Source organism: Heloderma suspectum, chromosome 2 (genome assembly GCF_057233095.1).
Source record: "Heloderma suspectum isolate Gila_16-S chromosome 2, 16-S_ref, whole genome shotgun sequence".
Lineage (NCBI taxonomy): Eukaryota > Metazoa > Chordata > Lepidosauria > Squamata > Helodermatidae > Heloderma > Heloderma suspectum.
This window is the reverse complement of record NC_139459.1, coordinates 75588106-75601541: the sequence shown is the minus strand read 5'-3', so window position 1 is coordinate 75601541 and position 13436 is coordinate 75588106. Positions and strand designations below refer to the sequence as shown.

At 41.3% G+C, this 13436-nt stretch overlaps 1 protein-coding gene across 3 annotated transcripts in view; it reads left to right on the top strand.

Annotated features, from left to right (window-relative positions):
• The window catches only part of SEMA6A (semaphorin 6A), a 196816-nt gene that overhangs the window by 107244 nt on the left and 76136 nt on the right, over nt 1-13436 (top strand). For all 3 annotated transcript variants that reach the window (XM_084833924.1, XM_084833923.1, XM_084833925.1), the window contains exons 4-6: nt 7223-7283; nt 9228-9290; nt 10067-10168. In XM_084833924.1, coding sequence (XP_084690050.1) covers nt 7223-7283; nt 9228-9290; nt 10067-10168 — 226 coding nt within the window. The remainder of the gene's footprint in view (nt 1-7222; nt 7284-9227; nt 9291-10066; nt 10169-13436) is intronic.

The following is a 13436-nucleotide window of genomic DNA, read 5'->3' as shown; positions in this document are numbered from 1 at the left end:
ATCTGGAACTTTAGTATTGGTTGTATCCAGATTTAGTCATACTTAGACTAAACCCATTGACTTTCACTCGTTTGGTAAAGTGGTTTTAATTTTTGTGAACCGCCCAGAGAGCTTCGGCTATTGAGCAGTATAGAAATGAAATGAAATGAATAAATAAAATAATCATGACTAGGTTAAGTCCTATTGTTTTCAATGGGTCTTTTCTAAATATGACAAAATCTGGATACAACCCTTTATTTTTATTTTTCTGCACTAATATTCTACAAAAACTGTTCTATTTCAAATGTCACTTGTAATTCCTTGCTGGGATAAGAATCTATGGCAAGCGAAAATTAAGAACAGAGGTCACTTTTGTCTTTAGGTGATAAACTAGAAAGTGAGTCATCTTCTCATAATTAGTGTGAATGAAAATTTATACCTACACCTCTGCTTCTCCTGTGGCGGTTGTAGAATAAACCCAGGCACAGTGGCAAATATGAATCTAATCAGAGGTGTTTATCAAACAGCTTTGTAAAGGCATTAATTGAAACTGTTCTTGGCATAAATCCCTGAGCTACGATATCAGATGTTCCTTTCCAATGTGTGTGTGTGGGGGGGGGGGGGGTGGTAGTTGTCTAAATATAGTGATGTTAAGTATACATTTGTACCCAGTTACCTAAAACAATAAAAACAAATGACTAACATTTGTTGAGGCAACTCAGAAAATCCAGCACTCAGTGTTTGCTTGGGAGTTAATGCTCCAGAATTTTCATGGATTTCAGAGAAAAGGTTAGGACTTGAACAAACACAATTATGCCATGTTCTTGATTGCCAAAGGAAGGAGGGGATAATGTGATACAAACAGAGGTTTTATACGGAGAATTATAAATTATATTTGGTTCTAGAAAGGGCCCTGTACAAATTGGAAACTGAGGCAGAATCCACTCCTGCATTATCAGTGGCAACCCACCTCAGTTGGGCATAGATTGCATTTCAGATCTTGAAAGAGAGCAAACCAGTATGTTTTCATGTGTTTCAGTTAACAGCCACTCAGAACTGGCTCCAGGTTTGTGCGGGCCCTCAGTATGCCCCCTGCCCTCCCAGACATACACATCATTATAATGGCTGGCAGGCAGCTGGGTGGCCATGTGTCCTACTTTACAGAGGAAAGTCTGCTATTTGAAGGATCTAATGGTCTAAGTCCAGTTTAAAGATAACCATAAGAAGGGCAACCAGAGAAAGGGAGAACAGGTACGCATCAACAGTTATCAACTGTTCGCAGACAGACAGATCACCTGTTCACCATCTACGGTGAGATATATTATGTTTAAATTATACTAATTATTTCTAAATGTGCCTCTATATTCTATACATATCCATTAGCACAGTCAAATTTTATGAGAATCTTAATGAGAAGATCAGCTAATGCCAGAGATTGAAAGAGGGACTAGGAATGGGCAGATTCCTTACCTGTCATTCCTCAGGGGAATCTGCCCGCGGGGGGAGGCAATCCATCCCTCCCCCTGGAATCCGTTTAGGCCGGCTCGGCTCCACGTCAGTCCTGCGGAGCCGGCCGCCAGCTCCATATCGCTGGCGAATGTCAATACGGCCTGCAGCTATTGCCGTGCCGTATCGCTGTCTAAGTAAGTCTCCGGACGCAAATGGCGTAGTGGATGCTATTTGCAGCCATAAAGCTGGTAGGTTAACCTAAATGCAGCCGTAAATGGCTGCATTTAGGCTAATCTACCAACTTTACGGCCGCAAATGGCGCCCACTATGCCATTTGCATCCGGAGACTTAGCACAGTGATACGGCATGGCAATGGCCACTGGCTGTATCAACATTAGCCAGCGATGCGGAGCAGGTGGCTGGCTCTGCAGGATCAATGCAGAGATGGATCTGACCCGGATGGATTCTGGGGGGAGGCGGAGGTGAATGTTCCATTCCACCACAGGCCCCAATGGGGCTGGATTCTTGGAATCCGGCCTCATCGGGGCCCGTGGCGGAATTCTCGCCCATCCCTAAGTGGGACCGCCTGTATACAAAAGCATGTGCTCTAATACTGAGCTATGTTCTCTCCATTTAAAAAAGAAGTACTAAGCAACTGCAAAGTTCCAGGTTCCCTGCATCAGTGCCTCGCTATTTCATGCACATCTTTTTTTATATCTTCTGTTTTGTTTGTTCTTTCGTTCTTTGCATCCCCTCCCCAGCTTTGGAACACATGTTTCCCCTAGAAGCAAAACAAAGCAACAGGACTCTGACTGGATGTCCACAGCAAGCCTACCCACAAAATTCATTATATAGAAATGTGATATTGTGTTATTGTTGCTGGACAGGGACTAACACCAATAGAGTACTAAGAATAAAAACTGGAAAAGTTCTTATATTTGTAGCTAGCTTGAAGAAACCTCGATAAATGTGTCTTTTTCTGAGCTGGTAACATGTACTAATCCTTCCCACATGGAATCTTCTAAAGTAGCAGTGATTCCTTAGAGCACTTCATGTCATTAAATTGTAAGCTGCAAAGGGTTACATAAAGAGCTTTTATGTATTCTACATACTCTGTATTCCTTAAAACATCATAGCGGGGAAGTTTGATCACTTTGATTACATGAGACAAGCGTTGAATAGAGAAGGACAAGAAGGACAAGCAAAGTCTGAATAATTAAATAACATTTCCTCTTATAGCTCTTTGAGAAGTGTCATTTTCTCTCTGCTCCTCTCCTCTTGCCAGTTTCCCACAAACACTTTTCAGATGTGCACTGTGCCTTCCCCTCTCCTGTTGCACTTTTTGGTAACCTGTCAGTCCTCACAGGTATTTGAGGATTTGGGAGAGGTGTGTTTTTTTTGCTAACACTTGAACCCCTTGTAGTTATGAACATCTAATGGCTGCAGTGGGTGGCCAAGGGTCAACCAGAGCCAGCATTACCTGAATTTCCTTCCCTTACACAATTGTACCATGGCAGCAGTCTGCAGTTCTGCTGACTGGAGGTGGGAAAAATGGAAGTGTTAGGATTGTCAATTTGTGTAAAGAATAACTTAATTAGTAAGAGCTACACAGATTCTCCAAGCAGGAGGGGTAAGAGAGTGGCTGGGCAGCACCAGGGAAACAGAACAGCACAGTCGCTTATTGTTAGCCGTTTAGCAAAGCCCAACTAGTCCTTGACAGTTCTTTCAATATTGGCCATTGTGTGAGCAGCTGTGATTTCAATAATGTATATGGAAATGGTTTCTAGTTATCTGGAAATCAGATTTCATTCAGATAGTTCCAGAGCAGAAATTGGCCTCTCCTTTTTCTGAGGATTGATTGGCAAACCAGTCACCAAGTCATTATAAGGAGCCACAGTTGAAATGGGGTTAGAATGGAGCTTAGCAACACAAGCCTGTTTTGAAATCTTACTGCTTTCATTTTTACTGGCAATTAACATATACAGAACTGTGCTAAAAGAGGGCAAGTGGAATATTTTTTAGATGTTGCCAGTGCATAATAATCACTTGTTCATTTACAATTCAGATTTATTTCTTATTTATTTATTTGTCTACTTTTCCATAGCAGCATAATGCTGGAAAAAACATCACTGTGTCTGTGAGAGAGGGAGGTGTGGTGCGGAAGATACCACACCAGTTTCCTAAAACACTGAAATCAAACTAATGGGTAATGCTTTTCTGGTATTGACCTCCGATCACAGTTCTGCCAGTGAAGTCAAGCAAATAATAACCCAGCCCATTAAACCCATCCTGGAAGTAAATGACAGTTTCTACAGAAGAACGGGGAACATATGAAAAGAGAACACACACCCCTCTTTCTCAGTCCCACTCAATGCAGTGGCAGGCAGTAAAACTGTGAAACCCTGTTTCTATTAACACTACTAACCCTTTGCTCCATATGGGAAGCGTCTTATTCATCTTGCAGTGAAGAATGTTTTGTGTCTGCTTTCGTTAGGGGCTAACCTTCCTCCCACAAAGCTTGATAAAAAGAAGCTAATCTTGACAGCAGAGATCTCAAAAATGGAAACAGTGTGTGTACATGCCCTACTTTCAACAGATTTCTGCAAACCCCTTTAAAGCTGCGGTTCATTCAATTTCAGCAACAAGGCTACCTGCACTGGCTGGGGAATTCATGTTGTTTTAAATGTGGCAGATGAGATGATGGACACATTTTTAAAATCCACGCCCCTGTTTTTTGCTCCCAATGCAGAGCGGGTCCTTCAAGGTTTGATTAGACTGGTATTTTGTTTTCCTGTCTCCAAGATGAAAATGCCCTTGTATTCTGCTCGGCACAGAAGGGATTCATGTAAAAATATCACACTGGCACTGCTTGGTCCTGTCCTCTGTTTCCAAGGAGAAACTGGCAGATAATTTTAACAGGACCCCATTCTCAGCAAAACAAGAAGGTGAAAAATTTAGTTGTTGCCAACCTTTGCCCTTATTCATACTGTCAGTCAAAACACACCTCCGTTGCGATAGCCTTTATTTAAAAAAAAAAAGAGTGAATAAAGTCTAGTCTGTTTCTAGCCTTTGATAGCTAACTATGGCACACTGAATGTCATCCCAGGAACCTAACAAAAGATCTTCAAGCAACTAAATGATAAACACATCTATGCAATGCATATTTTGGGATATGGACATGGTACTCAGTCCAAAGCCCTTCATGCGCAAGGATTCCCTTCTGCTCACAGAGAACAAGGATGTTCTTTTACGTGCTGAGTTCTGCATCTGCATTGCAGCCTCGACATGTGCTGTGGAGCCATTCAATAATAGCCACCCCCACAATCCTGAGGACCACAGGCTTAACACTGATACTCCATATATTTTCTAAGCCAGGGGTGGGCAGCTTTTGGTCCTCCAGATGTTTTGGCCTACAAATCCCATCATCCCACATCATTGGCTATGTGGGTAGGGCTGCTGGGAATTATAATAATAGAATAGTAGGGTTGGAAGGGGTCTATAAGACTATCGAGTCCAACCCCTTGCTCAGTGCAGAAATCCAAGTCAAAGAATCCCTGACAGATGGCTGTCCAGCTTCATCTTGAATGCCTCCAGTGTGGGAGAGCCCGCCACCTCCCTAGGTAGTTGGTTCCATTGTCGTATTGCTCTAACAGTCAGGAAGTCTTTCCTGATGTTCAGCCGGAATCTGTCTTCCTGTAACTTGAGCTCATTATTCCGTGTCCTGCACTCTGGGATGATCGAGAAGAGATCCTGGCCTTTCTCTCTGTGACAACCTTTCAGGTACTTGAAGAGCGCTATCATATCTCCCCTCAGTCTTCTCTTCTCAAGGCTGAACATGCCCAGTTGTAGGCCAAAACTTCTGAAGAGCCACATATTGCCCACTCCTGTTACAAGCAAAGGTACAAATCTGTTCCCTAACCATCTTAAGTTATAATGACAACGAAATGAGAGTTTTGGTTACACTGTTGCTTCATTCTTATATCCAGGTTTGGCTGTATACATTTTACACGCTTTACTTTCTTTTAAATGTCTTAAAAGTGTTCCCATAGGGTTTTTTTTATGACCAGAAGCCATGACAGTGTGTGAGATTCAGCATGAGAATATAGTAACTTGCCCACTGGACAATTTTGTCTTGTCTTCCTCTTTCCATTGTTGCTCCTTTCTCCTTCACCCTGCCTTGGCGCATCCACACCCTCACAAAACAAAGCAGGAAACAAACATGGATTTCCCATGACTGATAGGTTGAAGCAAGGTCTAATAGTTACTGGACAAACTAGAGCAGTTTATTTTTGTGAGGTAAAAAGGAAAGGCCCATGTTCGGGAAGTAAAGTGTAAATATTTATATTTGAGTTTCCCTATTTAAATAGAAAAGTTGTTTTAACTCAATGCATCTGGTAGAAATTCAGAGATTACTTGTAGGGCTAGCATGCTTCTATTCAGATTGTTCGACATTTCTCTTATTCTTTAAGAGAAACATAATATTTTCAATTTTGTAGAATTTTTTTTAAAACAATTAAAAAATTAAATCCGATCTTGATTTTAAATCATCAACTTTTACCCACCCTGATTACAGGTTGCCATAATCACCCGTAGTTGAGGTGGACAGACTTCAGGCTTGCAGGAATCTACTTTGTTTTTCAGTAGAACCCCAAGATCTACTGAACAGAGCTACAACACAGTGACGGGGTTCAGATGATCAGAGGCAGAAAAGAAGCCGTGTGGCTTCTTTTCCCTACCGCACACGTGCCGAGCATGAGACCACCATTTGCATAATTACCTGCAACGCCAGTATTGGTGGGTTCTTACCCACCCTACACCTATGGCTTATAGTAGGGGTTCAGCTCAGGCCAAGAAGTTGTTTTCAGTACTAGAACTCACAGTCCTTTATATGAAAATCTACCCCAGTTTTCCTCAAAGCTTTCTTTGTTTCAGAAGCCTAATTTTTTAGGGGCGGGGGTAGGGAGGGAATTTTTGTTGATGTTCATATAGGCCTCTAAAGCCCTTCCCAGTCTAATGGAAATCACACAGAAATCTACCAGGAGATCAGTGGTGGGTGATGTCCAGAAGTTTGAGGCTAGAGGCCCGCAATGCCCTCCACAGGGGCTGCACCCCTGCTGCCCCACCACCAAATTTGTCGCCGAAATTCATTGTGATGGCAACAAAAATAAACAGCAATTTTGCTTGAAAACAAGGCGCCTGCTCCCCACGTGTCTTGTTTCAAAGTAAAATTGTTGCTTCATTTGCAGCAAATTCAGTAGTTCAGGGCCAAGTGGTGGCCACAGAAAAGGCCAGGGGAGGCTGCATGTGGGCCGCATGTTGCCCACCCCTGCAGTAGATCCTAGTCTACCTGGGCTGATAAACTCAGCACTTCCACAGGTTATAGAGAGAACGTTTTCTCTGCAATATTTTTATTTATTGTTTTATCTATTTATTACTTACTTGAATTGAATTGATTTGTACCCCACCTGTCTGCCAAAAAAATGGTGCTCAAGGATAGTGGGTCAGTTGAGCCCTTTTTCACAGTTCCTGTTAATTCACAGCATGTATAATTGATACAAATGTTCATGTTGAGTTTATGGCTTTTAGGTTCGTGCCTCTTTCAAAAAGCAAAACTAGCAGAAGGTGCGCCTCCTAGCTTTCTTTGATATTATTGTATTTAGTTCCTGCTTCCCCCTCCCACCCCCACACATGGGCAATGATTTATCTGGTCACAAAGCACTTTTTCTGCACACACACACACAAAATGAACTGTCTGAGTTTATCTTGGCATTCCTTTTTTCCCCTTTGTTTACAGGGACCATATTTATACAGTTGATATGGACGCATCACATACAGAAGAAATTTATTTTAGCAAAGTAAGTAGTATTCTGTCATTCTCAACTAAGGACCCACAGATAAAACCAGGGGATCACTAGGAAAAAGAGTTTGCTTCTCACAGCTTTTCATCATTGCACTTAAAATTGCAGTGATCAAGGAGGATGGTGCATAGTAATCACATAGGGCAGCTTTCCCCAACCTGGTGCTCTCCAGACGTGTTGGACTACAGTTCCCAGGATCCTCCAGGCAGCCATTGGCTGGGGGATCCTGGGAGTTGTAGTCTAACACATCTGAAGGTATCTGGTTCGGAATGGCTGATACAGGGGACAGATGGCAGAGCTGCCATGTCCACTGTGAACGCCTGATAAGTTTCTCAGCTGAGATGATAAAGGAAGCATTCTGATTGAAATGTGAGCAAGCGATTCATCAGGTATCTTTATTTATATCCTGCAGCTTTGTATGACTGCTGTACTATAGTAATTGATTATAATAAGGCCCTTTTCAAAGGCAAACTCTACTTAATCATTTGAATGAGCACAATGTTATATCCAATCAAGTAAATATATACTAAACAAAACATTTTTGTAGTTCTTCTAATGGCCCTGTAAGAATGTCCATCATATATCTAAGTTAAACTAAGATGGAAATGGAAATATGTTTCTTGTTAGCTGCTCTCCATTGAATAGCCCATGTGTGACAGGTGATGTTGTGAAAATAAGAGTTTCTACATAACAGAGTTGGGAGAAAAGGCTCATTTCTCTACTAGGGGCAGTTCGGACACCCTGAGAATGTTCAATGACATCATATTCAAAAGTGACACTACTTCTAAATTTAGGGGTAAAACAGCAGACCTGGGAAGCAGAGAAAAAGTTGATGTGACATTTAATTGCTAAAGATGCTTAACAACTGAATAATACATCTCTTTGTTAGGTGCAAATGTCCATATTCTTAATATAACTATTAGTATTTTAAGCCATGGATAATGTGGCTTTAATGAGGTTTTGCTTTACTTCCTCAATGCTATTACACCAAGCTACTCAGACAGTATATCTATAATTGGCTCCAGTTCTCATCATTTCCCTTCTACTTAAGTGCAAGTAACTTAAAACTGGTCTGCTTGTGAGCTAAAATCCAGTAAACAGAGCAACAAATATGTCAGTCTGGCATTTATTTTCAGTCATAAGAGTGCAAAGAGAACATATTTTGCAGGTAAAACCTGCTGAACCTCGACAGGAACATAAGAATCTGCCTTACACTGAGTCAGACCCTGGGTCCATCTAGCCCAGGATTGTCAGCACTGACTGGCAGTGGCTCTCCAGGGTTTCAGGCAAGAGTCTTTCCTAGCCCTACCAGGAGATGCCGGGGCTTCAACCTGGTACCTTTTATATATAAAGCATGTGCTCTGTCACTGACACAGAAGGCTTTTCAGTCTGTGAACCAACTATGAGTAAGGCAGGTAACTTGAGTTAGATGTGTTTGCTCCTCTGTAATGGGTTCAGCTAGTGTGCCAGGCACACCTTTGATTTAATAAATGGTGAGTTCGTAGCTCATTACAAACATTATTGTGACAAACAATAGTAAATTAGAAGATACAGAAACATTTTTGTATCCATTTACCACTATTATTAATTTTTTGTTAAAGAAAATTGTATCTATATATAGATCGATATGAATGAATATGTGGGGCATTATAACAAAGAGAAATAACAAATGTATATCCATGAGTGTTTGCTACTTCACAAATGTGCTTCTTTTCTTAATAAAGTGAGATATGTTTTAAGTTTACTAGGTACTAGTCAAAACTAAGCAAGGGTTCTGCATACGTGGACTTCCATTCTTGTGATAAATTAACCATAGCCAAAGTAGAGAAAGCTTTCTATGCATTTATCTTCAGCAGCTAGTTTTCCCTAGGGTAGTCTTACTTTTGAAATCAAACACAACACCCTCTGGGCTCTAATTGATTTCTTTCTTGATCCTTGCAGAAATTGACGTGGAAATCCAGACAGCTCGATGTAGACACATGCAGAATGAAGGGAAAACATAAGGTAGGCAATTTTCATTTCTCCGGCAGCTGCCACTTCTGTTTAGTTTCTTGACGGTTATCTCAGACCACTCTCTGTGATTGGGAATGGATCATGCCATTCACTTCTGAGCTAGTAATTGCTTTTTTCCATCAGCTTATTGAAAGTTTTAATTTGCAGAGAATAGTTTGCTTCTAATGTGATGAAACATTATGACAGGAGACACAGCAACATCGTGAAATACTTCAGAGCAGAGGGGATAAGGGACTTTGTAAGGTGTACTGACATCGTTCAATACTATTTTGGATAGCTAAACACCACTGTCTATTTTCCATTGGGAGCTGACATAACGTTGTGTCTATATATGTGAGCTTCTTTTTTGAAGCACAGGAGAGGCAGAAATGACCTTAAACAAATGTTATACTAATGCAAAACATGATTTAACTGTGGATAAAGCTAGATCAAATATAGTTTCTCGCATTTCACTAGCATTTTACCACAGTATTGGAAATCGGAGTATTCAGGAATACTTGAGTCAAGGAATACTATTAAAATGCATTTCATCTAATGAACAACAACAAAAGACCAATATAAGGCCCTCAGCTCCTAACGGCCAGCTTGTTTTCATACTGGTAGGGGGAAATCCATAGCTGCCTTGCTTTAAAAACAAATGCCGAAATACAGTTTCTGTTGATGTAAAGTCCTAGCAAGGAAATTGACAGGTGTAAACAAGAACCTTTCTGATTATTTTCTGAAATAATATTTCAATACTTATTTTCTTCTTTTTTTCTTTTTTGCAGGATGAATGTCATAACTTTATTAAGGTTCTTCTAAAAAGAAGTGATGATACATTATTTATTTGTGGGACAAATGCCTTCAGTCCTTCCTGCAGGAATTATAAGGTATGTATGGCATTTATAAGAAAGCATAGATTGTCTGAGAGATTTTGTCATATCATAATTGTCCAAGGTTCAAAAAGGTACCATTATCAGTAGAACTGCATTCAAATAAATCCCCACCTCACTCTAGCGCTATTTCTTACACTAGCTACTGTGTAGGGAAAGCAATGCAAGACTGCCTTGAAAGATTTAACCAATTTATATGCTTTGGTTTAACTTCCCTCGTTCTGAAGCAGAGTTTTCACACGCTGCAGTGCTGAAATATTTTAGGTTCACACAGTCCCATTGTGCATGCAGAACATTACTCAACATTGAAGTGAATGGGAAAACATTTGCTCACGTGGAGCTCCAAGTGTGCATCCAAGCCCTGCAGAGCTTTGGATTGCAGCACAGAGGTCTAATCCTGATCTGAAATGAAGGTGTGCCTGAAGCAATTTAGGTATCTTTCACAATCCTTTTGAAATCGGCATTTATCGCTGTGTAAACCTGATAATACTTTGTAGTCACTTGGAACAATATCTTACAGCTTGGTAAGCTCAAATTATTCCCTTGCTTGTTGCTAATTAAAGTGTTCAGACCTGAAAGGAGATGCCTGAAGCTAAGGATCTGCAGCTATCTCAAACATACGGAAGTAGGAGGCTGGCTGGGGTACTATGCCCAACCCAGCGGTCGCAAACATAGGCAGTGAAGAGGTTAGAGCAGCAGGAAACTGGCTCACTGAAAGAAAAGTAGTCAGTACTGATCAGCCGTTGCTCATCAGTTACCCAAATTCCCTCATAATAAAGAATATTTTGGCACCAAAGTTCACTTCAGAAATATAGTGAGTATTCTGAACACAAAAATCATTTATTTTGCCATTGCTCATTGTTTTAGTTTTGGGTGTTCACATCTTGGAAAGTTTTTAGCTATGTCCATAGGTGTTAGATCAGGCACTTAGAACCTGAGGCACAATGAAGAGCACACTTTGCTTGCAATCTCTCTGATTCCCAAGGAACCTCCCTAGCCCATCTCCTGAGAACAGTGCAGATTTAATGACATATACTAATAGCAAACTCACTGGTGAGTGCTGACAGGACTGTAGCCAAAGCAGGACTAGTAAGAAAAAAAGGGAGGTATCAGCCTCCTCAGAGACTCCCCAAGGTTTGTAGAAGGAGAAAAAAAAAATGCTTAGTAAAAAACTGAGAGGGCAAAAGTCTCCAAAACAGCTAAGTGAAGACTGAGTATATATGAACACGTGGAATACAAATGATTGCGTGCACACATGTACCTAGCTGTGCCTTACCCTCTGCAATATGCATCCTTTGTAGGAGGTGTCCATTGTTGAAGATGGTTTTGAAGAATACAGCCTGTATACATAGCATACTACAATTTATATTCACTATTCTGGCATAGCTTACATTTTGCCTCTTGTTTTCTAACTTCGTATTTACCATTCCAGCATATTGCTAATATTCTGTGTTTTCAAGCATCACATAACACAGCTCATGTAGCTTGACATTACTTCAAGCCTCAGGGTCTCCCAAGTGTGAAGCAGCCCTCTCAGAGGAGGTGCAGAGAATACCCAGGAGAAACTCCCTTGCATCTTCCCCAAAACGCACCTTGGTTTGGCCAGGATCTAGAATATCAGTCTTTGCATTGATTGTCAGTGCTGTTGAACATTTTAGCAACTATGTATTTCACACCCATCCACAAAGCTATTTGCTGTGGCACCTTGAAGCACCTTGTGGGCCTATATAAGCGTATTCCTTCTATTTTCTTTTAGCAAATCAGTGGTGCAGCTACGCAATTTTAGATCTTGGACTTCACAGTCTTATGGGGCCCCCACTTTAGACAGTCACCTTGCATTACTTCAGTTGTGAAGCACACTACTAACATTTCTCTTCTTCACACCCACCCATTTCCCCTGTCATTCCATACCTTACAACTGCTTCAGCATTCCTGATACGTTCAAGCAGAGGACAAACAAGCAAACTTTGCCAGACCTGATAAAAACAAGAAATACTCTGAACGTGTGCAGTTTCACATTTTAAATTCACTTCAACCATAGCCTACAGGAATAAAATAGAGTTTGCTTCTGCTGCCCTGATGGGAAACATGTTTACATGGGAATAAGCACCATTTTGTTGTAGAAAAGGACAGTAAGTTTTAAAAGTAAAAATAATAAAATGAGCATCTGTAACCATGTACATGCCCAGCCAGCTTCCCCCTAACTATAAACTCTTTTTTCGAAAATAAGGAAGAAAATGTGCTGAGCCGCATCAGCCTCAGTGGGCCCCAGCTTGCCTATGTTGGCCCATTTGCTGACATCGGGCCTGTTTGCTGCTGCACCCCCCATCTTCTCCTGGGGAGACTCACAGACCTGGTTTGCACATAACAACAACCCATCAATTAAACAACCCATGGATTGCCATATACAAGTGAGAGAGAGTATGTGTTGCCTCCCACACGTACACCACTTCTGCTTTTACCTCACAATCCATAATAGGCTCCTTTCTAGGTTGTGGAGTGTGATGTCCAAACCTGGGTTGCAGCATTGCTTAGGGGCTAAACAACCCAGTGGTTAACCCATGGTTTGTTACTGGGTTAACTGCTGGGTTGTTTATCCCCTAAACAATCCAGTGGTCTGGGTTCAAATGTCACACAGCCTATGAAGGAGCCAATTGTGGGTTGTGGAGTAAAAGTGGAAGAGGCAGCTGTGTTGCAGGCAGTGTGCCCTCTCTCTCCCACTTGTTCCTGACAGCCTATGGTTCATTTAACTCATACACTGACTGTCCTTACCTGCGAACATACTCATAGTGATATAGTATGAGAAATCGGTTTTTTGAGCTCAGTTCAGTAAACTTGACAGACAAATTTCAAAGAGTGTCCCAGCTGGGAAGCTATATTTTCTATGCAAATCTATGTCTTTTTTCCTTCATGGAATCATAATGTAAGGAATACGAATGGCAGAAGAATACATCTGCAGATGTTTCATTCTTCATGATATATGGGCCTATGTTGGTTTCCTCACCTGCTGCCATGCTGTCAGGAGCCTTCACAATAACATCTCAAGGGCCTTTAGAAGGTCAGTGGAACACCTGGGCTAACTGGTGTTAGAGCACTTGATGTGCTGGTCTGATGCTACCGTCATCTCTTGAGGCTCCAAAGTGAAACTGCAGATGAGCCTGGAATGTTGTGCTCCGAGCAAACCCCCTGTCCCTTCAGCCTCTTCTTAAATACTTTTCCATCCTAGAATATACACAAGTGATTCCCTTCAGAAGGTCTGGAGAGA